Source organism: Odocoileus virginianus, chromosome 1, assembly GCF_023699985.2.
Source record: "Odocoileus virginianus isolate 20LAN1187 ecotype Illinois chromosome 1, Ovbor_1.2, whole genome shotgun sequence".
NCBI classification, from domain to species: Eukaryota; Metazoa; Chordata; class Mammalia; order Artiodactyla; family Cervidae; genus Odocoileus; species Odocoileus virginianus.
In genome coordinates this window covers 74,050,189-74,076,145 of record NC_069674.1, presented here as the reverse complement: position 1 = coordinate 74,076,145, position 25,957 = coordinate 74,050,189, and the positions used below count along the sequence as shown (strand labels likewise).

At 38.3% G+C, this 25,957-nt stretch overlaps 1 protein-coding gene across 9 annotated transcripts in view; it reads right to left on the bottom strand.

Moving 5' to 3' along the window:
- Nucleotides 1-25,957, bottom strand: part of GNAI1 (G protein subunit alpha i1) — a 109,097-nt gene that overhangs the window by 42,266 nt on the left and 40,874 nt on the right. For 5 of the 9 annotated variants that reach the window (XM_020882906.2, XM_020882907.2, XM_070469847.1 and 2 more), the window contains 2 exons: nucleotides 3,695-3,737; nucleotides 3,455-3,596 (listed from right to left, as the gene is read on the bottom strand). In XM_020882906.2, coding sequence (XP_020738565.1) covers nucleotides 3,455-3,596; nucleotides 3,695-3,737 — 185 coding nt within the window. Of the gene's footprint in view, nucleotides 1-3,454; nucleotides 3,597-3,694; nucleotides 3,738-4,958; nucleotides 4,998-5,082; nucleotides 5,162-5,206; nucleotides 5,268-25,957 lie in introns of those variants that run through there. The other 4 variants (XM_070469850.1, XM_070469853.1, XM_070469844.1 and 1 more) reach the window with 4 other exon arrangements.

Below are 25,957 nucleotides of genomic sequence, written 5' to 3'. Positions count from 1 at the left end.
TACTCTGACAAAAATTATAACAGTAGTGTAGTCATTATAAATGACAGTAGCAGTAATAAACATTTACTGAAATCTCTTATAACCAAGGCATGTGGTAAAGTCTTGTCGTTATCCCTCACAACTCTAAAAGGTAGATGTTATTATTATTTCCATCTTATGATGAAAATAAGTGACTGAGCTGGGGAAAAAAGAATGCATCAGTGAGAAAATAAAAACAAAACTGGAGTCTAAAAACACTCAATATAATGCTAAGGGTAGCATTTTCAAGTCACTCAGGAATGGAGTACTTAATACATGGTTTGTAAGGCAAGAGATACTTAGATTTCACCTAGCAGGAGACACAAATAACATTTCCAGGTGAGTGGACACGTTATTCTAGAAAAAGAAGATATGTTTTTAAAAACAATTTTAAGATGAAGAATATCTAAAGGCACAAAACACAGAAGTCAGAATTGACTGAAGAAAACGAGGACTTCTAACGTAAGAAAAATACTGTTTTAAAACAATCAAAGAAATATCCTGAATAAAAATATTTGCAAAGCATAAAGAAGTAATATCTCTAATATTCTAAGAGACTCGATGTGAAAAAGGACAAGGTATTAAACAGAACTGAGTAAAGACTACTAAAAGGAGTCTAAATACTAAGTTCAATACTAAGAAGAGATATAAAAGATTCTCAACCTCAGCAAAAATCAAGAAAATAAAAGCGAGTAAAGAAAAAAAGAGAGTAATTTTTCACTAAGATATTAACGAGTTCAGGACAATCCCTGGCGGTTATTCCAGTGGCTAAGATTCCTTGCTCCTAAAGCAGGGGGCTTGTGTTTGATCCCTAGTCAGGGAGCTAGATCCCACATGCTACAACTAAAAACCCAGTAAAGCCAAATAAATTTACAAAAAAAGGTATTAAATAACTCAAATGTTGACGTATCTAAGTTAATGAGACTGAGTTGACACTGATGCACACAGTTGCTAGAAGAGATTAATCACTTTGTGTTTTTTCTGAGAACAGAAAAAACTATAGTACCTTCACACTTAAATATCTGGTTATCCTTCAACTTAAGGCTAACACTTCCAAGAATTGATATCTTAGAAAAAGAAATAAATTCAGCCTTTCACTATACAGTTTCTTCTTTCTAGAATGCTTCTTTCCCTTGTTTTGGTCTAGAAAACTCTTAACACATGCTCCAATTATCAAGCTCAAAGACCAAGCTGTCTTTAATTCATCTTTGTATTCCTGAGCACAATTTCCAGAGCCTCATAGTATTTTAAAATTTGCATGTAAGCAAGGCTGCAAAGACATGGAGTAGACCAATCAAAACCAATGAGACAGCCTGAAGACATATGTGTGAAAGAGTAACAATGGCTAACATTAGCAGAGGTTAACAGTCAGAAGGAAGGAAGAAAATAAGTTACTAGGATACAGCTAGACAGTCTAGAAAGAGTGGGTGAAACTAGCACAGATGAAGCAAACCTGATCATAGCAGGCCCCCATGTAGATTCCAAAGCATCAGAAAACCAGTTTAAAAAAAAATCAACACCTGTATCAGAGCAGTTATTCCCAGTCAGTCCTGAAACAAAGTCTCTGAAAGTTGCTCAGTCATGTCCAACTCTTTGCCACCCCATGGACTATATATATAGTCCACTGAATTCTCCAGGCCAGAATACTGGATTGGGAAGCCCTTCCCGGATCTTCCAAACCCAGGGATCCAACCCAGGTCTCCCTCGTTGCAGGTGGATTCTTTACCAGCTGAGCCACCAGGGAAGGCCAATCAGTCCTGAAATTAAGCCCAAATCTGCCTCTAAAGGACACAAAATGAAAATATTTCTTGAGAAAAATATGAAAATAAAAAGACCTCATAAAAAGGCAGCTTGCCTTGACCCTTCATTACCTCACACAATGGAGGCTACAAAACCTTTCTCTTTAATAATCACATGTAAGATCTGAAGGCATAATACTGTACACATGAATTGGAATTAATGTAAAGTACAATTTATTCAATTCTTTATCTTAGGGTAGCTCTCTTGTGTATGACTAAGAGCTCAAAAACATTTCCTGAATGAATAATGATAAATGAATAAGTTACAGGCTGAATGGATAGGAGATAAGGCAAAAATTGGATATGACCAAATGCTGTTTCAGAAAAAGAAAAGTTAGAATAATGCTATGAATTACTAAAAATGATCCTGAAGTCTTTGAAAATTTTAATTCATTACACAGAAGCTTTTTAATCTTTATTTAAAACAAAAAAAGCTTAGTAAGTTAATATGTCCCACAACTTATAAAGAAATTTTAGTGACTTATTATACAAAATAAGCAAATTATTACAGATTTCCCCAATGTATGTTTTCTAATGCTGCTTTCATTGATTTTTTTTTTCCTGTTAAGTACAAATTGAGCCTATATATAAAATCAAAAACCTGGCAGACCTAAGAAGACAAAAAGCTATGGTCTCTATACAAAAAAGCCTTTATAGTATTATCAGGGAGATAACACACATATTGAACACATAAAAATAAAAAGGAACTATAAAAGGGGGTAGTAGTAGTAGTAACAGTGGTAATAATGTACATCTACTTTGTACCAAAATATTAAAAACTAATCTAGAGATTCACTTAAAGGTTTCTGGAAACATCAAGTTTTACCATGTTATTTAAAAAAAAAAGAATCAGTGAAGAATAAACCATATACAAATAAAAAAAACTTGAAACAGATTAAGCAAGCAACCCAGGACTGCAGAGAAAAAGAGGAAAATATAATATATGGGCCAGGCTGGGGCTGTTTCCGATCAAACTGAAAACAAGTTACATACTGGGTCACAGAAGGAAGCACAGCACACTGCCTTGCTTACCACCGTGTGACAATCTTTCCTATCATGTAATGTCCTGGCTTCCAGTTTCTTTACTGCTAAAACAAAGCGGTGGAACTAGCCTGTCTCCTAAGGTTCTTGTCCTTCTAGCTTTGAAATTCTGAAAGATGTTTTCTAATAGCCAGTATTTTCTGATTCCAAAGAAAGCAAACTATATACTGTTTTCATCATCTGAGACTAGACTGCTTTTTAGTCTGGGCATGAACACAAATATTTAGATCATTTCAGCATTCCAAATCATGTAAACAAATTCTGAAGAATGCCAGTGTAGGCAGTTTACTGAACCCGGTAGTAACTACTCAAAACCATTATGGAGAGTCAGAGGTAATCAGTATACTATGTTATATACAAAATGGTTACTGAGTGGTCCAAACCATCTGATGGATAAGGAAAGCATTCTGGCTCTAATGGGAAGATTATGCAAATCTGTGTATTCTTACTCTACTCACGTCTAAAGCTTCTGACCTTCTTCACTCACTACTATTCTTCTGGTCCTGAGGCAGCTGATAAATACAGTATGGTGTTACCATGCAAGGTTTTTTTTTTTTTAACTCTTCTGGTCTGCTCCAAGGACTTTAGTAACTTACCGCCCGGGCCGAGTCACCGAAGTCGATCTTCAATCTCCCCATGGCCCTGATGATAGCGATAATTGACTGGATGGTGTTGCTGTAGACCACTGCTTTGTACTGCTTACATTCCTCTTCTGAATAACCAGCTTCGTGGATAATTCTAAGGAGACAAAAGGGAAAAAAGAATACTTACTTCCTTTGAGGGAACGGTACACTTAAACAACATAAAAAAAAAATTAATGTTTTAAATCTACTTACTTCATTTGCTTCACAATTGTACTTTTCCCAGATTCACCAGCACCTAAAAAATGTGAAATAAAATAATTAAGGGATTTCTAATTTTATCACTTATGTATATCCAACTCCCAAACACACACATTCTCTCTCACAGTTGAATTTTTTAAAACATTATTTTAAATTGGAGTGTAGTTCATTTACATAGCTGTATTACTTTCTGCTGTAGAGCAAAGTAAATCAATTATACACACACATACATGAAAAATATATTTTCCCATACACGGTCATTACAGAGTATTGAGTATAGTTTCCTGTGCTATATAGTAGGCCCTTATCAGTTATCTATTATATATAGAGTAGTGTGTGCATATATATATCCCAGTCTACCCCCTTTTACACTGGTAACCATTTTTTTTAACATCTGTGACTAAGTTTTATTTTATATCAAAATGATCTTTATTGGTTTCCAAAATACCGAAAATTTCTTTAAAATAAGTCCCAAATATTTATTACATCATAATACTTAAAACTCAACTGAAAAAAAAAAAAATGCTTTCATCGTTGTTTTTATGTATTCCCTAAAGCACTTAAAAAAATTCCTCCTTCTATGGCTCACACTGAAGCAGTATAAATTAATTTTATTCAAGATTTTGCCCCTCATTGGACGACATTTAACTGTTTGGCCAATTATCATAATTTTAACCTTTGCCTCTTGTGAATCAGATAGCCAGCAGTACCAAGAAACCATGAAAATTATTTTTAAATATGTTAAAATAACAATGTCTCATGCATTATATATAGTCGACCACCATTATTAAACAACCGACAGAGCCAACACACTTTGCCAGCACTGAGGATGCAAAGGTACGCAGAAAGGAACATCTCCGCCCATGTTTTTCTATATTCCCAACCACCTGGGTCATAAACCCAGTCTCAAAACTATCCCTAAAAAAAAACACAAAACTCTCCCTGACCCTCTGTACTCACGCACGATCTCCTCACCATTTGAGTCTCTAGAATTATGCCATCACAACATGAAAATATTAACCACAAAATGGCCCTTTATAAAATCGGAGCCCTCCAGATACTGAGAGCATCTGAGCACAGCACACAGAACAAGGAAGGGGTGACAGCCTCACGCTGTCTTCGGCCAGAGCTACACATCATGGGGCCATCACTCTTGTGAGAGAGACAGGGTTCGGGATTTTCATTATCTGGGCCTCATGTTCCCATTTCCCCAGGGCCATTCCTACAGTGCTTTATGCTCCAGTATCACTGAACTTACAGTTCCCAGAACGCCTACTGCTGCTGACGCCACAAGTCTTCAAACATATCGCTTCTCCTGCCGAGTGTAATCTACTCTGCTCCCCACGCCACACCAGTGATGCTGCGTCAACCACCAGACCTACCTCCTCCATCAGCCTTTCCCGACCCGCTCCCACTGCGATCCCCGCTGCCCGGCCCTTTGCACATTTTCCGCTTGAAAGCTCAGCAGCTAACCTGTGCTAGACACACCATCAACCAGAAATGTACCTGAATTTATTTAAGCTACCTGCGATGGATCTGGTAGATGGCAAACTTCTGGGCCTCACTCCCTTGCCTCTCCCTCAGCCACACACACACACACACACACACACCAGATCATTAGAACATCTGAGAACAAGCCACAGTTAAATGGCCTATTTGGAAATCTGGGGGAAAAAAATTGCTTACATTTTACTTGTGATTTGATATTCAAGAAATTTCTCCAAGATAGCTGCATATTAAATAGAAAAGCAGGCGCTGAATAAACACTGAGGGCATTATTCGTTTACAGACAGCCTTTGAATCTTAGAGGGCATGTGCCAATACAAACAACTCCACGATGAACAACCCATTATCTATTAATCAGCAACAGTATACTTGGCTCTATGAACAGCACAATTGTAGGCATCATGGCTCACACATTTCTCTAATTCAGGAGAGGTCTGCCCAAGTCACACGCCCTCAACAGCTTCCAGCAGGGCTATCTCCAAGGGACCTCTGCGCTTCCAGGGCCCTGCTCGCTGACTCAGCAGCAGGCCTGCCATGGTGACACCCCATTCTGTTAGTGAAACAACCAGAGGCGCAGAGAAAGGCTTACGTGACACATGTCCATGAGGTCTGAGAACCACACAAGGTGAAAAAATCAGAAAGAGTAAAGAGCAGAAAAGCTACTAGCTAAACTATGTGTATACAGATGAAAATTTTAAACTCTTAACGAGAAAAAAGCAAGTTTTTCTAATGCTAGACATTATTTTTACATTCAGATTCGCTTCCCATGTCACCAATTATTGTATGAGCAATAGAGAATCTAGTCAATGGTGTGTGGTTCAAAAAAATCCTGAAACATGTTTAACATTTAAGAGTGAGGGGTGGCAGTGTCGTTGGTTGAATGTTTAACTGATTTTTTTTGCTAGATACAAGGTACCCTCTGTGGAATAGATATCCCAGAGGCAGAAACACTAGGGGGTGGGGGACATTTCAAAATTTAAAGATTTACGTAATTAGTTTTCAATTCTTCGTTCCACACAGACTCTTAATAGGAAAATTAGAAACGCTGCCTTGTTAGGGTTCCAACATTCTAAACACTGCTATTCTTTCCATACAGCATACAGGAGACTAGTTCTCTACAAATCTCAGCACAGTCTTGTTTGAGAGACTGACAGGAAGCAATTGTTTATATATTAAAGAAACAAACCAAAAACCTCAGAGGTCATGGAGGCAGGAGAAAGGAGAAAAGGGTAAATTTCCCTATCAGAACTCAGCTAGGCAGCTATCACTTTTCAATTCAATCCATAGGTGAGGTTAAGAGTGAGAGAACCCTTCTTTCAAGAAGAAACACCTCATCGTCATGTAGCACCTCATCGTCAGGAGAGATCCTAGCCACAGACCCTGCAGTCACAAAGCGGACCCAGTCAAGGAGGCTAGGCGGCCTCTAGAGTAACCCTCAACAAGCTGGTCGGGGTAAAATGAGAGACTTCAGGGTGGTGGGCAAGAACGTGTGCAACGTGGCCACAGGAACCAGAAGGCCGCTGAGGGGAATCCCCAGGCCTCTCTTTAAAGAGGAAGTGGCAGATGGAAAACTGCAAGTCTGTGAGCAAACGTGCATCCAGCAGTTGCGGGAAGTGGAGCTCGGCATCTGGTAACACACCGCACAGATGATGGGAGAGTCAGGGCTCACCAGCAGTGACGCGGACAGGGACTCGCCTGCGGGCACGGCCTCGTGCGCGGGCCTGCTCAGTAACAGCGCGTCAAGTGCTGACAAGCAGCGGGAGGAGGAGGGGAAAGATAAAATCATATAAAGGTCGAAGTCAAGTCACCCTTGGCTAGATTTTAAGTCCATGAATAGAATTAAATAAGTTACAGTTTTAAAAATGATAAGCAAATAGTGCCTACTCCCAATGTTTGTTGAAGGGCTATCTAGAGAAATTCAGAATTTTAACTGTAGTGAAGTGTAAAAGAAAAAAGACCTCAGAAAACACAAACTTGTCTTTTTCCCAATATTCTTTGTCCAGGACATCCCCAGTGGCTGAGTGGTAAAGAACTGCCTGCCCATGAAAAGATGCGGGTTCTGTCCCTGGGTTGGAAAGATCCCCTGGAGAAGGAAATGGCAAACCACTCCATATTCTTGCCTAGGAAATCCAATGCACAGAGGATCCTGGCAGGCTACAGTCCATGGGATCGCAAAAGAAGCAGACACGACTTAGCAACTAACCAACAGTTCTTTGTCTGATTCTCTGCTTAGGTGCACATTTCTACAACTTAACAGTTTCAGGTACCCAACATCACAGGCTGTTCAGCATGAAAATAGTGATTTAGCCAAAGTCATCCTATGCTGAGCTCCTGACAAACTCAGTTCAGTTCAGTAGCTCATCATGTCCAACTCTTTGCGACCCCATGGGCTGCAGCATGCCAGGCCTCCCTGTCCATCACCAACTCCCGAAGTTTACTCAAACTCATGTCCACAGAGTCGGTGATGCCATCCAACCATCTCATCCTAGGTCATCCCCTTCTCCTTCCGCCTTCAATCTTTCCCAGCGTCAGGGTCTTTTCAAATGAGTCAGTTCTTCCCATCAGGTGGCCAAAGGATTGGAGTTTCAGCTTCAGCATCAGTCCTTCCAATGAAGATTCAGGACTGATCTCCTTTAGGATGGACTGGGTGGATCTCCTTGCAGTCCAAGGGACTCTCAAGAGTCTTCTCCAACACCACAGTTCAAAAGCATCAATTCTTCGGCACTCAGCTTTCTTTATACTCCAACTCTCACATCCATACATGACTACTGGAAAAACCATAACTTTGACTAGATGGACCTTTGTTGACAAAGTAATGTCTCTGCTTTTTAATATGCTGTCTAGGTTGGTCATAACTTTTCTTCCAAGGAGCAAGCGTCTTTTAATTTCATGACAGCAGTCACCATCTGCAGTGATTTTGGAGCCCAAAAAAGTCTGTCACTGTTTCCACTGTATCCCCATCTATTTGCCATGAAGTGATGGGACTAGATGCCATGACCTTAGTTTTCTGAATGTTGAGTTTTAAGCCAACTTTTTCACTCTCTTCTTTCATTTTCATCAAGAGGCTCTTTAGTTCTTCTTTACTCTCTGCCCTAAGTGTGGTGTCATCTGCATATCTGAGGTTATTGATATTTCTCCTGGCAATCTTGATTCCAGCTGTGCTTCATCCAGCCCAGGGTTTCTCATGATGTACTCTGCATATAAGTTAAATAAGCAGGGTGACAATATACAGCCTTGACGTATTCCTTTTTCTATTTGGAACTAGTCTAGTTGTTCCATGTCCAGTTCTAACTGTTGCTTCCTGACCTGCACACAGATTTCTCAAGAGTCAGGTCAGGTGGTCTGGTGTTCCCATCTCTTTCAGAATTTTCCAGTTTGTTGTGGTCCACACAGTCAAAGGCTTTGGTACAGTCAATAAAGCAGAAACAGATGTTTTCCTAGAACTCTCTTGCTTTTTCAATGATCCAAAGGATGTTGGCAATTTGATCTCTGGTTCCTCTACCTTTTCTAAATCCAGCTTGAACACCTGGAAGTTCAGTACAGTTCATGTACTGTTGAAGCCTGGCTTGGATAATTTTAAGCATTACTATGGTAGTGCATGAGATGAGTGCAATTGGGCGGGTAGTTTGAGCATTCCTCGACATTGCCTTTCTTTGAGATCGGAATGAAACTGAGCTTTTCCAGTCCTGTGGCCACTACTGAGTTTTCCAAATTTGCTGGCATATTGAGTGTAACACTTTCACAGCATCATCTTTTACGATTTGAAATAGCTCAACTGGAATTCCATCACCTCCACTATCTTTGTTCGTAGTGATGCTTTCTAAGGCCCACTTGACTTCACATTCCAGGATGTCTGGCTCTAGGTGAGTGATCACACCATCGTGATTATCTGGGTAATGAAGATCTTTTTTATACAGTTCTTTTGTGTATTTTTGCCACCTCTTAATATCTTCTGCTTCCGTTAGGTCCATACCATTTCTGTCCTTTATTGAACCCATCTTTGCATGAAATGTTCCCCTGGTATCTCTAATTTTCTTGAAGAGATCTCTAGTCTTTCCCTTTCTATTGTTTTCCTCTATTTCTTTGCATTGATCACTGAGGAAGGCTTTCTTATCTCTCCTTGCTATTCTTTGGAACTCTGCATCCAAATGGGTATATCTTTCCTTTTCTCCTTTGCCTTTCACTTCTCTTCTTTTCACAGCTATTCGTAAGGCCTCCTCAGACAGCCATTTTGCCTTTTTGCTTTTTTTTCCCTTGGGAATGGTCTTAATTCCTGCCTCCTGTACAATGTCAAAAACCTCCGTCCATAGTTCATCAGGCACTCTGTCTAACAGATCTAATCCCTTGAATCTATTTCTCACTTTCACTGTATAATTGTAAGGCATTTGATTTAGGTCACACCTGAATGGTCTAGTGGTTTTCCCTACTTTCTTCAATTTAAGTCTGAATTTGGCAATAAGGAGTTTATGGTCTGTGCCACTGTCAGCTCCCGGTCTTGTTTTTGCTGACTGTATAGAGCTTCTCCATCTTTGGCTGCCAGGAATATAATCAATCTGATTTCGGTGTTGACCATCTGGTGATGTCCATGTGTAGTCTTGTCTTGTGTTGTTGGAAGAGGGTGTTTTCTATGACCAGTGTGTTCTCTTGACAAAACTCTATTAGCCTTTGCCCTGCTTCATTCTGTACTTGAAGGCCAAATCTGCCTGTTACTCCAGGTATTTCTTGACTTCCTACTTTTGTATTCCAGTCCCCTATAATGAGAAGGACATCTTTTTAGGGTATTAGTTGTAGAAGGTCTTGTAGGTCTTCATAGAACCATTCAACTTCAGCTTCTTTAGCATTACTGGTCAGGGCATAGACTCGGATTACTGGGATATTGAAAGGTTTGTCTTGGAAATGAACAGAGATCATTTTGTCATTTTTGAGATTGCATCCAAGTACTGTATTTCAGAGTCTTTTTTTGACTATGATGACAACACTACTCCACTTAAAAAAAAATCCCAATTAAACCATTTTTATACTGAATAAGACTAAATAATAATTTAAACTGTAATAAAACCAAATTTACAAGTGCATTTAAAATCACTTCTGTTTCATCATAAAGCTACTGTAAGATTAATAAGATCAAGGTCCTTATGTTTAAGATAGAAGCAAATATAAAGGATGCAAGGGCAAATATGACAAATCTAGACAGTGTATTAAAAAGCATACATTACTTTGCCAACAAAGGTCCATACAGTTAAAGCTATGGTTTTTTCAGCAGTCATGTACGGATGTGAGAATTGGACCATAAAGAAGACTGAGCACCGAAGAAATGATATTTTCAAACTGTGATGTTGGAGAAGACTCTTCAGAGTCCCTTGGACTGCAAGGAGATCAAACCAGTCAATCCTAAAGGAAATCAACCCAGTATATTCACTGGAAGGACTGATGTGGAAGCTGAAGCTTATACTTTGGCCACCTGATGCGAAGAGTTGACTCACTGGAAAAGACCCTGATGCCTGAAAAGATTGAAGGCAAGAGGAGAAGGGAGTGACAACGGATGAGATGGGTGGATGACATAATTGACTCAATGGACATGAGTTTGAGTAAACTCTGGAAGATCATGAAGGACAGGGAAGCTTGCCACACTGCAAAGAGTTGGACACAACTTAGCAACTGAACAACAGCAAAGGGCAAATATAAATGAAAGAGGTTTAAATTATCCCTGATGGAAGTAAAGGAAAACTTCTCTCCCTTCTTCTTAGGACATTTACTTAGAATAGTTTTAAATGTAAGTTAAAAAAAATAAATAAATAAAATAAATGTAAGTAAAACTTTCCCCTCTCTTTGAAATGTATGTATAGTTGACCCTTGAGCAACCTGGGTTTAAATTGAATGGGTTCACTTATACATGGATTTTTTTTTCCCCCCAGTAAATTCACATAGTACTACACAGAGACTCTCAGGCTGGTTGAATCTGTGGCAGATCCTAGAACCAATCATCTGTAGATACCCAAGAACAACTGTATTCCCTTTGGAAAACTAAATAGGCCTTTTTTGTCAGCTTTATGATGGAGAATGTCTTTCTCAAGGACCTGAGAATCATCTCTTTGAAAGGTAAACATCAGGGAGAAAGGACCCCTAACTGGCCATTTCTGCAGGTGGGCAGAAGTCTAACTTGGTTGAATATCTTGCTCCAAGTTGCAAAACTACCTCATCACAAGATAAGCTTGTTTCTCTTCTGGACAAGGTCAATTAGCTAAATGATGATTATTTCAATTACCCAGTAAGTTATGACAAACCATGTATTACATAAGGTGTTGTAAAGCCTGTCATTTAGGAACCAGTTGTTTATCTTGAAAACATGTATGTAATAGGTTGTATCAGCTTGGCTACGTAAGTGGATAAGATACCTTTCTGTCTCTGTCTCTTAATGGACTTCCTGTGATGCAATCCATTCAATTAAAAAAAAAAGTTTTCTTTCTCCACTACTGTTGTGAAGATGATTTCTGGGTTGAAAGACAACTGTTTTTAATTATAAGTCCCCAACATAGATAATAATCTAGAAACCTTTTTTATTTAGATGTAAGCTGAACTTACATTTATATGAATACATACATTTTATGAGATTACCTGACATTCTGGGATATTAAAATAGTGACTGTAAACACCAGAATCTACAGATTCCCCCCAAATGATCCTCTTTCTCTAAATATTAATTCCCTATAAAATCATTCCTCAAGCCATTCATGTTTGAAATAGGGATCACACTGAAACCCTGAGCAAGAATGATTACACTGCAAGGCTACCCTAGAAAGGAGGACAAAAGAAAGGAGAATTGTGGGCAACACAGGAAACTTTTTCCTGGCAGCCTAGTCAAAGAGACCACAAAAGTAGCTAACTGAACTGAGGAATCAATGTTTCGGAGAGTCAAGTCTGCAGAATCCAAGGTGAGGGTGAGGAAGGATAAAGGACTGGTGCTACAAGCAAACTCCTGAGAGTTTACAAGTTTTCTGCAAGAATTAATTCAGTGTTTTGTTTTGTTTTTGTGTAACAAGAATATTTTAAGAAATCTTGAGTCATTTGAATGCCTCTATATGGCTAAATTTCAGGATCTGTATTTGAGCTTGTGTTTATAGGTCTTAAGATACTCAAGCAAGTGTCAAACATTGTACCTTGCTTGAGAACATGTCTATGCATGACTCCATCTGGTCTGGCTGTCAATCACTAGACCCCCTTATCCAAAGAAAAGACCACGTGTCTCCAGCATTCTAATCACAGTTGTGTCTGAGAGTAAAACTCCCTATTCTTATAGATCTTTTACAAACAATTAAAAAATTTTAGAAATATATGTAAATATATCCACATATTATATATATATAATATATACTAAAAGCTTAACAAAAAAATCAGTTTGGATGCCGTTATTTTTTTCTCCCCCTCCAAGGAAGGAATGAGACCTAGGTGTTGGAGATCTTCCCTGGCCTTTTAAATGAAAGTTAAAGAAAGAAATCACAGGAAAGGATAATGTGAAATCTGGTCCATAGAAGTCATTTTCCATGATCATATCATGGAAGACACTATGAAAGGACAGGGCCAGAACAGAGGGAAGCAGCACTAAGAGAGGGCTAGGGTGAGAAAAGCCTGAAGCACCCCTGAGCCTTTAGTCACATTTAAGGAATCACATTACAAATGACCATAGGAAGTGGGGGCACTGCTGAGAGTTAAAGGGGGCAGAAGCACAAACCAGGACTGAACTGGAAGGAGGAGGAAAGACACCACTCTAGTCAGAACTGAAGACAATTTCAACTCAATTTCCAAGCTATGAGTCAGTTATGAGTTTGCATTCTGTCACAAAGACCTGAAAAGAGTTTTGGGCTAACCCTGTGCCAAACAGCATTGCTTTAATTATCTTTAGCTAATGAGGGGAAAACAAAGGAGGTTAATGATGCATTTGCAGCAAGTAAAGGTCAAATGATAATTACTGGATCCTTTAAAAAAGAAAAGTTACAGAAGTTTAGACAGAGAAAAGATGTGGGAAAATTAGTCATCACGTAGCCCACTGTAGAAGAGGTATGCCTTAATCCAAGAGTCATATTGTAAGCGCAATTTACTGTGACTAATGTATCACTATTTGTCTAACTAAATTCATATTTATCTTTTAAACATTCATATACATTTTATAAAACTGTTTGATTTTATAGTTCATAGAAGACCTATAAAGCATGAGAACTTTGTTCCCAATGACAGTTACACACATTTGTGAAAATGATTTGGTGCCACACAGGAGGGGAAGGTTTCCTTTATCAGGGAGTCATTCATCGCATTTTCTAAAACGCAAGTCTAATTGCTCTCAGGTGTTTGCTGAGCTGTCTACTAGTAAGGACCATTGAGTAATACAATACACAAACGCGCAACTCTCCCCATGTTGCCGTACAACAGTCCTCTCACATTTCTGAACGTCCATGAGCAGAGGCAGCAACTGCCTCTGTCCTCAACCCTCTTTTCAAGGATGTTTATGTAGAGAACAGTCTGAAGTCAGAGATAAGGCGCTCCTCTGGAACCGAGGGCAGGTCTCTTTGCTGTCCAGTATAATGAAGACAACATATCCTCTGGGACAAATTCCCAGGCACTGCACATTATGAAAACTACTGAGGAGCCCTCATTCCGGGGCTCCCCTATTGCACCATAACCCACAGACTGTGCGGCCACGGCTCTCTCCTCGTTGCCTCAGGGAATCAGGGCTTGGTTAACTGTCATGATGGCAACTGCAACTGCTGTGATATAGTCATTTCTGTCTCTGAACCAAGACTCTTACGTCTTCTGCCAGAAACCATGAAACTGAGGTGGGAATTTAATGGTGGTCCAGTGGTTCGGGCTGCCAAGAGCCTGTGTTCTATCCTTGGGAGGGGAACTAAGATCCTACAAGCATCAGAGCTTGGCCAAAACAAGCAAACAAACAAACAAACAAAAAAAATGGGGCAAGCTAACTCGTTATATTAGCGTGTTAGCAGGGTCAAGTCTCAGGGATTGAATCATTCTGGACATGCTCTTCTGCTTAATTTTTAGTCAATTCCCAAACCTCTGACAACTAAGGACACTTCCAGCCATTATCTTTACACCTGTACTACTTATCTTTTTTTCCTTGGCAGCTCAATCAGTTTCATCCAATAAAGAGCTAGAATAGCGGTTCTAAAACTACAATCTAAAACCAGCAGTATCAGCAACACTTAGGAAATACGCATTCTCTGCTTACAATAGCCGAGACAGGGAAGCAACCTAAATGCCCACTGGCAGAGGAATGCCGTGTGGTAGCCTGGGTGGGAGGGGAGTTTAGGGGAGAATGGGTACTTCTGTGTGTATAGCTGAGTCCCTTTGCTGTCCGTCTGAAACTACCACATTTTTAATCAGCTATGCTGCAATGTAAAATAAAAAGTCCAAAAAAAGGAAGAAGTGTACATTCTCAGGTCCCACCCAGAACTTAGTGACTCAAACTCTGGGAGTGGGGCCCAGGAATCTATGTTTTAACAACCCCTCCAAGTGATTCTAAAACATGCTAGGGACTGAGAACCAGTTAGGTAGAAAGGTCACCTCTTTTTCCTTGTGATCAGAGTAATTATAGTGATTAAGTTGCTGATGTTATAAAAAGCTTATTATTTTTATGAAATATTTCTATTTCCCTCCTCCTCCTATAAATGAAACAAGTAATATTCTTTTACTTTTCTGCAAATTCTAGATTCTCATAACTATGTCTGCATTTAATGTGATACAATATATTACTTTGGTTGAGTGAAGAAAATCCATTTTCACATAATAATATAGTTAGAAAACAAAAGAGCATTTTAATAGCATGTGCAGATAACTATGGATAGTTTTCATTGATTCTATAGGGAAATTTGAAAAGAGTAGCTTCAAGTTTGATTACAATACATTTCTTTGGACTTTTATACATTAGTAGCTTAAAATCCATTGGTCTATCTTGTACTTGGAATGGATCTTTTATCCATGTTTGACGTGGATATTAGTTCACTAACTTACAGAGAACTGAATGTCTACATATTTTCAATATTTTTTAAAAAGCATTTATGTTTACATTGCGTTTACTGTAATATTACACAGAATTTCACCAGAAAAAGCTTTAGGTGAAATGGTATCAAGTTCCCAGTGGTAGGGACAAGGTTATAAAATTTCAATTAATTAATTAATTAATTAATTTATTTTTGTTTGAAAGCTCACATTTTATTATTGCCAACAAATACTGTTTGCTGTTTTCCTAGAAGTGAAATCTGACTAACTGCCAAATCCCAAGTCAGATTAACCATAATTTTTCTGACTTTCAAGTGAAAATGGAATGGTATTCCAGGAAAACAGTACCTAGTTCAATTCACAACTCAAGGAATCACACGACTGCTCTTTCTCAAGACAATAAGTGCAACAGCAGTCTGGAAGTACTTCCTATTTGGTCACACAGAATATTAAAGAGGTATTTACTCAACGGTCAAGATTTAACAAAAATAATGTTTATGACTTCAACATTTTTTAATTACAAGTGCATAGTAGTGAAGGATACAATGATCATTGGTACAACCCAGTGCTACTGACATGATTCAGCAGTTTGACCGATTATTACTTTGGTACCATCAGAGCAAATGACACAATAGAAAAGGCAAATAATATCTTAGTATTATGAAAATGGTCTCAGGGGCCTTCAGAGTCCACTGATCCCTCCTAAAACCACAGATTTAACATCTTTCTCACCCATTGGATGGTGAGCTAGGAGGGAAGAGAGAACTTGGTTTTTGTCACCATGACATCCCTAATAGCAGGAACACATTTATTCACTGGCTGGATGACAGAAAGGGAGGGAGTAGAGAGAAGGGAAGAAGAATACATAACATGAAGAAAGCATAAGAAAATGTAACTGAATATTTATATGAACCATGGAAAGGGAGAACAGAATTCTGTTGGAAGACTAAGTAAAGAAATGAGTGGAAGCCTGTGACTGATCATTAAAAACAGGCTCATAAAGAAAAAAAGCAGGTTCTCTTCTTCTATTACAATAAGAGTAGTGGCTGAGAGAGCATGGCAGCTAGAGACTGTCTTGTTCATCCTTACTTGCTGCTGGGTGTAGCCATATCCCCACATTTCTCACCAAATCACCATGTGTCTAAAAGGAAAATGCAGCCTTGGACTCTATCATTCCTGTTCCTACTTATAAGCCAGAAAATAGGTGCCCCTGTGGTCTTGTTCCAACCAGGTGAATTAAGACAATGTTCAAGGACAGTAGAGCAATAAGAAGGCAGGAATGTGGGTCCCTGAATCGTCATACTAGGCAGAGCACCCCAGCACTACTTAACCTTAGATCCCATTATATGAGAGAACTAAACACCTATCTTCTTTAGGCCATGGTTATGTTAGGTTTCTCTGATTCTGAGACAGATTTTTATGCTAATGTTTAAAAGCTGTCTAAGTGTAAATATACAAGCAAATATATATATATATATATATATACACACACATATTTTTTTTAATATATAGCTATATAAACAAAACAAACTAAAAAGTCCCAAAACCTACAAATGTTTAAAAAAATTACCATAAATTAAGTCAAAAGGCAAACTATAAAACAGGGAAAACTATCAGTAATTAATGAATATCAAAATGTAGATTTCTTTTTTCCCCCCAGATACAAAGCAAAATGATTCAGTTACACAAACACACACACACAATTTTTTTAATTGAACTTTTTTTTTTGACCACATCATGTGGCATACTGGATCTTAGTTCCCTGATTAAGGACTGAACCCACATCCCCTGCATTGAGAGTTTGGAGCCTTAATCAATGGACCACAAGGGAAGTCTCAACACATTCTTTTTCATATTCTTTTCCATTATAGGTTATTACAGATATTGAATATAGTTCCCTATGCTATACAATAAGTAGGTCCTTGTTATTTATCTGTTATCTATATAGTAGTTTGTATATGTTAACCCCAAACCACCAATTTAGCTCCTCCTCTCCCTCTCCCCACACTATCCCCCCTTTGATTATTTTCTAGTAACCATAAGTTTGTTTTCTATGTCTGAGTCTATTACTACTTTGCTAATAAGTTCATATATACTCTTTTAGATTTCGCATATAAGTGATATCATATGATATCTGTATTCCTCTGACTTTCTTCACTTAACATGATAATCTCTGGGCCCATCCATGTTGTTGCAAATGGCATCATTTCATTCTTTTTTATGACTAATAACACCATATCTTTTATTCATCTATCAATGGACATTTATGTTGCTTTCTTTTTTTGGCTATTACAGATAGTGTTACTATAAACACTGGGGAGCACGTATCCTTTTGAATTCTGTTTTCCATAGCAGTTATACCAACTTACATTCCCACCAACAGTGTAGGAGGGTTCCTTTTTCTCCACACCTTCTCAAGCCTTTACTGTCTGTAGACTGATGCCTATGATGACTGGTGTGTAGCTTCTCCAACACAACTTACTGCGAAGACTCTCTTTCCTCCACTGTATTGATAAATTCTTCCCTAATTTATCATAGATTAATTGATCATAAATGCATGGGTTTATTTCTGGGCTTTCTATCCTATCCCACTGATCTATATATCTGTTTTTGTGCCACTACCACACTGCTTTAATTACTGTAACTTTTTAGCATAATCTGATACAAAAAAACAGGACCTGTATACCTGCTGCCTACAAGCAACCCACTTCAGATCTAGAGACACACGCAAACTGAAATCAGGGATGGAAAAAGGTATTCCACACAGGAAAATCAAAAAAAGTCAGAGTAGAAATATTTAATATCAGACAAAACAGACTTAAAAAAACGACTGTCAAAAGAGAAAGTTACGGTACATATACATGATGGAATATTATTCAGCTATTAAAAATAATGCATCTGAATTGGTTCTAATGAGGTGGATGAAACTGGAGCCTATTATACAGAGTGAAGTAAGTCAGAAAGAAAAAAAACACCAATATATTATATTAATGCATATATACGGAATTTAGAAAGATGGTAATGATGACCCTATATGCGAGACAGCAAAAGAGACACAGATATAATGAACAGACTTTTGGACTCTGTGGGACAAGGCGAGGATGGGATGATTTGAGAGACTAGCATTGAAACATGTATATTACCATATGTGAAAAAGATCACCAATCCAAGTTTGATGCAGGAAACAGGGCACTCCAAGTCGGTGTGCTGGAAGAACCCAGAGGGATGGGATGGGGAGGGAGGTGGCAGGGGGTTTGGGATGGGGGACACATGTACACCTGTGGCTGATTCATGTCAATGTATGGCAAAACCACCACAATACTGTAAAGTAATTGGCCTCCAATTAAAATAAATTAATTTTTTAAAAAGAGACAAAGAAGGACACTATTTAATAATCAAAGGATCAACCAAAGAGAAGATATAACAATTGTGTGTTTGTGTGTGTATCTCCAATCCAACAAAGGCGAAACCTCAATATATAATAGGTAAATGTTAATAGACATAAAATGAGAAATTAATAGTAATACAATAATAGGGGACTTCAACACTCTCCACTTACATTAATGGACAGATCAGCAGATAGAAAATCAATAAGGAAAAACACATACCTTAAATGACAAATTACATCAGATGGACTTAACTGATACTTATAGAGCATCTCATCTAAAAGCAGCAGAATCCACATTCCTTTCACGTGCACATGGAACATCCCGCAGGACAGACCACATGCCTGGCCACAAACCAAACCTTGGTAAATACTGGGTCGATGAAAAAGTTCATCTGGGAAACATTTTACAGAAAAACTTGAACAAACTTTTTGGCCAACCCAATATAAGAATACTGGAATCATATGAAGTATCTTTCCTGAGCATAATATTATGAGGCTAAAAACCAACTACAAGGGAAAAAAAAAAAAAACACTGCAAAAGTACAAACACATGGAGATTAAACAATATGTTACTAAACAAGCAATGAGCCACTGAAACACTCAAAGAGAAAATCAAAAATACCTACAGACAAATGAAAATGAAATCACAATAATTCAAAACCTATAGGATGGAGGAAAAGCAGTTCTAAGAAGAAATTTACACCATACAAGCTTACCCTCAGGGAACAAGAAAAATCTCAAATAAGCAACCTAACCTAAAGCTACCAAGGAAAGAATTACAAAAAAAAAAATCCAAAGTTAGTAAGAGAGAAATCATAAAGATCAGAGCAAAAATAAATGAAATAGAGACTACAAAAACAGTAGAAAAGGTCAATGAAGCTAACAGTTGGTTCTTTGAAAAAACTAACAGAATCAATAAACCTTTAGCTGGAATCATCAAGAAAAAAGAGAGAGGACCCAAATGAAGTAAGAAATGAAAAAGGAAAAGTTACAAATGACACACAGAATTAAGAGACTAATTCCCTGTAGCTCATACAGTAAAGAATCTGCCTGCAATGCAGGAGACCTGGGTTCAATCCCTGAGCCGGAACATCTTCTGGAGAAGGGAATGGCAACCCATCTCAGTATTCTTGCCTGGAGAATCCCATGGACAGAGGAGCCTGGTGGGCTACAATCTCTGGGGTCGCAAAGAGTTGGACAGACTGAGTGACTAATACCACCATGTGGGCAACTATGCTAATAAAATGGACAACGCAGAAGGAATGGACAAATTCTTAGAAAGGTTCAATTTCTCTGAAATTGAAAACCAAACCAGGAAGAAACAGAAGATATGAACAGGGCAATTACCATAACTGAAATCGAATCAGTAATTTTAAAACTCCCAATAAACAAAAATCCAGGACCAGATGGCTTAACAGGTGAATTCTACCAAATATTTAGTGAAGAGTTAACAGCTATCCTTCTGAGACTATTCCAAAAACTGCAGATGAAGGAGCATTTCTGAACTCATTCTATGAGGCCACTATCACCATGATAGCAAAACCAGACAAAGACATCAGAGAAAAAGAAACTGTATATTTTTAAAATTCATAATAGATGAACATTAAATGACAAGAAAAATACCAACAGCAAAGGACACAAACACAACTTACAGAGAGAAAACAAATATAGTGGTTTTAAACTCTAGATATACATATATTCATACCAAACAAAGAAGGAAAAGGCAACCCACTTTGGTATTCTTGCCTGGAAAATTTCACTGATAGAGGAGCCTGGTGGGCTACAGTCCACGGAGTCACAAAGAGTCAGACACAACTGAGCATGCACGCCAAAAAAAAAGTAAAGAAATATACTGAAAAGTGTTTGTATCTGAATAATGCAATTTTATGCCTCAAATACCTGTATAATTCCAAATTTTTTACACTGTAAGACTGAATCAAAATGATGCAATTTATTTAGAAAAATGTGGTCATATCTCTGATTAAAGCTGAATAACATCATCGTCTTTAGTCTCCTCTGCTTCAACCCACGTTCCAATCTCATCATTCATGCACATAAATCTCACATTTTAATCACAGCAAATCACTTTCACTTCCAAAAGTTTCCTGATCATGCCTGCTCCATTCCACCCCCCCAGACTTTCTCCCAAGTGGAGCCCCTTATTAACATCGGCAATAAAAAGGACCATATCATATTTAGGCAAGGAGCAACTGGAGTTGAACTTCTCCAACCAAAACACAGCTAATTCCCAGGGAGTGTGAAAACTGAGCGGAAATATGCCAGGCCTGCTCCATGGCCCCATATGGCAGGCAAGAAAACCAGCAAGACCACGGCTCTACAAAGACCCAGGAGAGAGATTCTGAGGGCTGCACTGAGGCATCCAGAGCAGGCGGGCTCTAAGCAGGCTGAGTTATATCACCAGAGACTTCAGTTATGATGCCAGGAGCACCAAGGTGAAAACGGTCACCTCCATGACCAAAGGAAGCAAAGCAGAGCATATTAAATCTAAGGGACCAGAACCCTGTCCCCACTCCAGTGAGTCCAAGGAAGTCACTCTTCCCTCCCATCCCACTCACCGCCCCCCACCAGTGAAGGAAAACAGCAGGAAGGATGGCAAAGGATGAAACATTTTTATCTGAACACTACATAAATGATTGTTCAAATAATCAGATTGGACTAAAGCTTAAGCAACATCAAACATTTTATTATTTTCTCTACTAATCAGCAGGAAGTAAGTTGATTTTTTTAGATTAAAATAAAATACTGTGAATTGTTACTCAATTTATAGGCAATAATCTTCAATCATATTTTTTTAAAAACATGGATGTTATACTTTCCCCTATCAAACATCCCAGATTTTATACAGTATCTTCATAGCCTGTTCAGAGGAATCATAAATCTGACTAGGATGACACGTCTCACATCTGATGTGAACTGACTCCATCCGTTCACCACTTCAAACACTTCCCTTCAGTACATAATCCAATGCACATACTACCTTTTCTACTTTTATTGACTCAGATTAAATCAATCCCATGGGGCGCCAAGCTTTTGGCATGTACACACATACCTTAAAGTTTTCATGAGGATTCTGGTTCAGGCAATGGAAGTGGTTTAAACAAGAGAGAAAGAATGCCATCGCTCTTTCAGTCAGCAGTCCACATGTGAGCCACCCAAGGCCTGCACTGAGGCCCGAGCACCTTCTGCCTCACTGCTCTGCCTCCTCACGACAAGCTTCCTACTGGGGTACAGGCATCTGTTCAGCGACTCGCTGGTACACGAACTTGCAGTCACTGGGGCGCCCACAAGTAGAGGAAGTGGAGGCAAGGTGCTTTCCCTTTAAGGGCACAACCCCAAAGTTGTAGCTTATTTCCCTTCACATCCCCACGAGCAGAATTGATCTTCGTAGTTTCAGGCTAGTAAAGCTGGGAAATAGAGTCACTGTGTAGTTTCAGGCTAGTAAAGCTGGGAAATAGAGTCACTATCTGTGTGGCAATGTGTCCCATCAAGGGATAGTGGCTAAAGGAGAACCACCAGAAATGTTTGCTTATCCCATAGGCCTATTCTTTTCTTTCCTGTGCTGTTTGTTTCATATTTGAATTTAAAAAAATTTTTTAAATGAAACATTATGCCAGTCAATATATTAATATACAAAATAAAAGGGTTTGTGTTTTGTTTTTTATCTGCTTTGGTTTCCTCCTAAAAACTAAGTTGGGTGCCTTGGAAAAATGCAATAAAGCAAGCTGCTAAAAATGGCCACTGAATTAGATCAATGTGAGAAACTCTTCAACAGAGAGGAGAAAAAAAATCTAAGAGGATTCTTCACTCAGATTTCTTTGCAAGTATCTTTAGTTGAAAAAAAAAGAAAGAAAGAAACTGAAGTAAGGGGTTCATTTTAACTATGCAAAAAAGACAACTGTGAACTATATAATCAGTGAATCATACCCCCCAAAAGGGATCAAAATTGTACATCAAAAGATTGCTAAACAGAACTATACTTATGTTTTCAACTGAAACAGAATACTTCAAGTTATATTTACAAAAGTATATATATATTTTTAGAATTTGCCCTTAAGACCGGTAAATTCTGATCCTATCAGTACAGAGAACTTCTATAAAGGAAATTTCCCCCTGCGTGTCAACGAATTCAGAACTTAATTACCTTTATCTTCCAATGTTTATAATCCTCCCACAACCATTTTTCTAAAATGTTTAAATGTGTATCAGTTCTTTAACACAAACTTCTGAGCATGACATTCCAAGGATGCTAGAATTTGGACCCACAGGTATTCCAGTCTCACCTCTTTCATATAACTCCAATCATTCTCTAGCCATGGAAGTCTTCAAAATAATCTATCTAATATACTCAGCCAGAATTCCAGCATCTGTGTGTCAAGGATCACATTACACAACCAAGTCAAAGTTGAATAAATCACAGGTCCTGACTATAAACATTTTATCTAGAGTCAAAGGAGACAGTGAAGAAAATGAACAATCTCAACATGCTTTCTTCCATTCAGAAAGCATGAAGTGCTTGCTGTGTGGCAGGTAAGCTCTGGGCACTGAGAACAGAAGGACTGGGAATAAGAGCTGCGTGTCCTCATCGCAGGAGGGGGAGGAAGGTGGCAGGAAACACTTCAGATCGTGTGGGGAGGAAGGGCTACTTACGGCAGTGATTAATAAAGACACGCAGATGGTTTACTTAAAATACAACTGCTACTAATGGATCTTAACAAGCTAATGTACCTAGTAAGTCAGTGGAAGAACTAAACTAATGAGAGGAAGAAAATGATAGTAGAAAGTTACAGAAAGCTGCTATAAAACAAAACATGTACGAGTATGTAATTCTTAAGAACTACAACCCTAATATACTTTTCGCTGGTCCAATAATGTCTAAAATATCCTTTCTAGCCACAGTTCTAGGAAGAACACAGATAAAACAGAATTATGTCCAGAGAGGAGGTCTAGATGACTATAAACTACTTCATTTGAGGAAAGGCTGAGGGAGGGAGGAATGTTTAGAAAAAAGACTAGGAGAAAACAGGGTGTGTGATAAACAGCTTAAGACCCTACACGGGAAGAGAAGTTACACTGTGTACACTCAAGAAGGCTGAATTAGGATCGATAACTGAAATTACACAGAAGCAAACCTCAGTAATAAGGAATAAGCTATTAACAAAGTGAAGCCAGAATCTATAAAAACACATTATCTGTCAATAAGATTGTTATTCTCCTCAGTTCTTCACGCTATGGTTTAGTCATTAAGTTGTCTGACTCTTGCGGCCCCGTGGACTATAGCCCTCCAGGCTCCTTTCTTCATGGGATTCTCCAGGCAAGAATACTGGAGTGGGTTGCCATTTCCTTCTTCGGGGGATCTTCCTGACCCAGAGATCCAAACTGCATCTCCTGCATTGCAGGCAGATTCTTTATCGACTGAGCTGTGAGGTAGTTCATTTTAGCAGGAGTCATACATATATAGTTTTGTTAGACGTCATTTTACATCATTAAGTTACATTAAAAAGAAATGAGGCAACTCCCTGATTTTCCACGGTTAACAATACTGTACACTTAACATTTTTTAAGACAGCAGATCTCATTTTAGGTATTCTTCCCACAATAAAAGGGGTGGTAAGGAATGGGGCAATACAGAACTCTACACAACACTACTAGAAATCATTAAAACTACTTGTCATGTTAAACTGTAGGTTGATACAAACAATAAAAAGAAAAAAAAAAAAACTATGCTGAATTCATACATTCTGGCCATAGCCAGTTCCTGTTCAGGGTCAAAGTCCTATAGGGATCAGTAAAACATAAGCCTTTACTTTTTCTCATCAGTTCTCTTCATCAAACAAAAATGAATCTAAAACTGATCAGTGATTAAACAGTTTTAACTAAATTCCTGCACCCCATGCAAACTAAAACACAGAGACTTAAATTTATAAGTAATAAACAAAAATTCTTCATTAAATATCCAATAATTTTATAAGGAAATAAGGAAAAAAATCTATTAAAATGGGGATAAATAATGCATCAAATCCCTCATGATTGGCAGGACATGATAAAATAGGTTGGCAAGTATCAGTGAACTAACCAGAAAAGACTTGTGGAGGAAAAGAGACCTCACATCACGAGTTACTTAAAAACTTAGTCTGGTGATCTGTAAGAAAAGGAATTATCAGTACTAAGTCCTAATCTGAGAACTCTTTAATTTTTAGATGAATCGGTTGCTCTAGGACTATGGTACCAGAAACAGTAAACTTCTTAAATGCCAACTGGGTTTTCTTTTTCAAGTTGTCTTTACTATAAGACATATTATACTTACTGTAAGATGTGCATGTGCTGATTTCAGTATGTTAAATGTGAAAAATGTGTGAAGTGAAAGTCGCTCAGTCGTGTCCAACTCTTTGTGACCCCATGGTCTATACAGTCCATGGAATTCTCCAGGCCAGAATACTGGAGTGGGTAGCCTTTCCCTTCTCCAGGGGATCTCCCCAACCCAGGGATTGAACCCAGGTTTCCTGCATTGCAGGTGGATTCTTTACCAGCTGAGCCACAAGGGAAGCCCAAGAATACTGGAGTGGGTAGCCTCTCCCTTCTCCAGCAATCTTCCAAAATATGTGTATCATATAATTAATGAAATACATGTCTTGATTCATTCTCTCTAATGGAGTAAATGCCAGACTAGAGTTTCCATTAGGGATTTAGTATATTTAAATTTTAAAAGTTAAATAGGAGTTAATAAACATGAAAAGATACTCAACATCAGTAGTCATCTGGGGAATGCAAATCAAAACTGTAAGAGGATACTACTTCACATATACCAGGATGGCTAGAACCAAAAGGTCAGATAGTAGCAAGTGTTGCTAAGTGTGTGAATAAACTGGAATCCTCAGAAGTTCAAAAAGTTAAATGGAAGTTACCATTTGATTCAATATTTCCACACCTAAGTACTTAACCAAGAGAAATGAAACATGTCCACGCAAAAAGTTGTAATCAGTGGTCAAAGCAGCATTATTCATAATAGCCCCCAAATGGAAACAACCCAAATATCCATCAACTACTGAAGAGATCAACAAAACGTGGCATATCAATACAATGGAATATTATTTGGCCATTTAAGCAATGAAGTACTGATAGATGCTACAAACATCATGTGAAGTGATAGAGGTCAACAAAAAGACCACACCGTGTATGATTCTATTCATATTAAATGCCCAGAAACGTCAAATCTATAGAGACAGAAGATTAGTGGTTGTTTAAGGCCAGGGATGGGGGCGTGGGGTTTAGAGAAAATAGGAGGTAACTGGTCAAGGATACAGGGTTTTCTTTGGAGGTTATGAAAATGTTCTAAA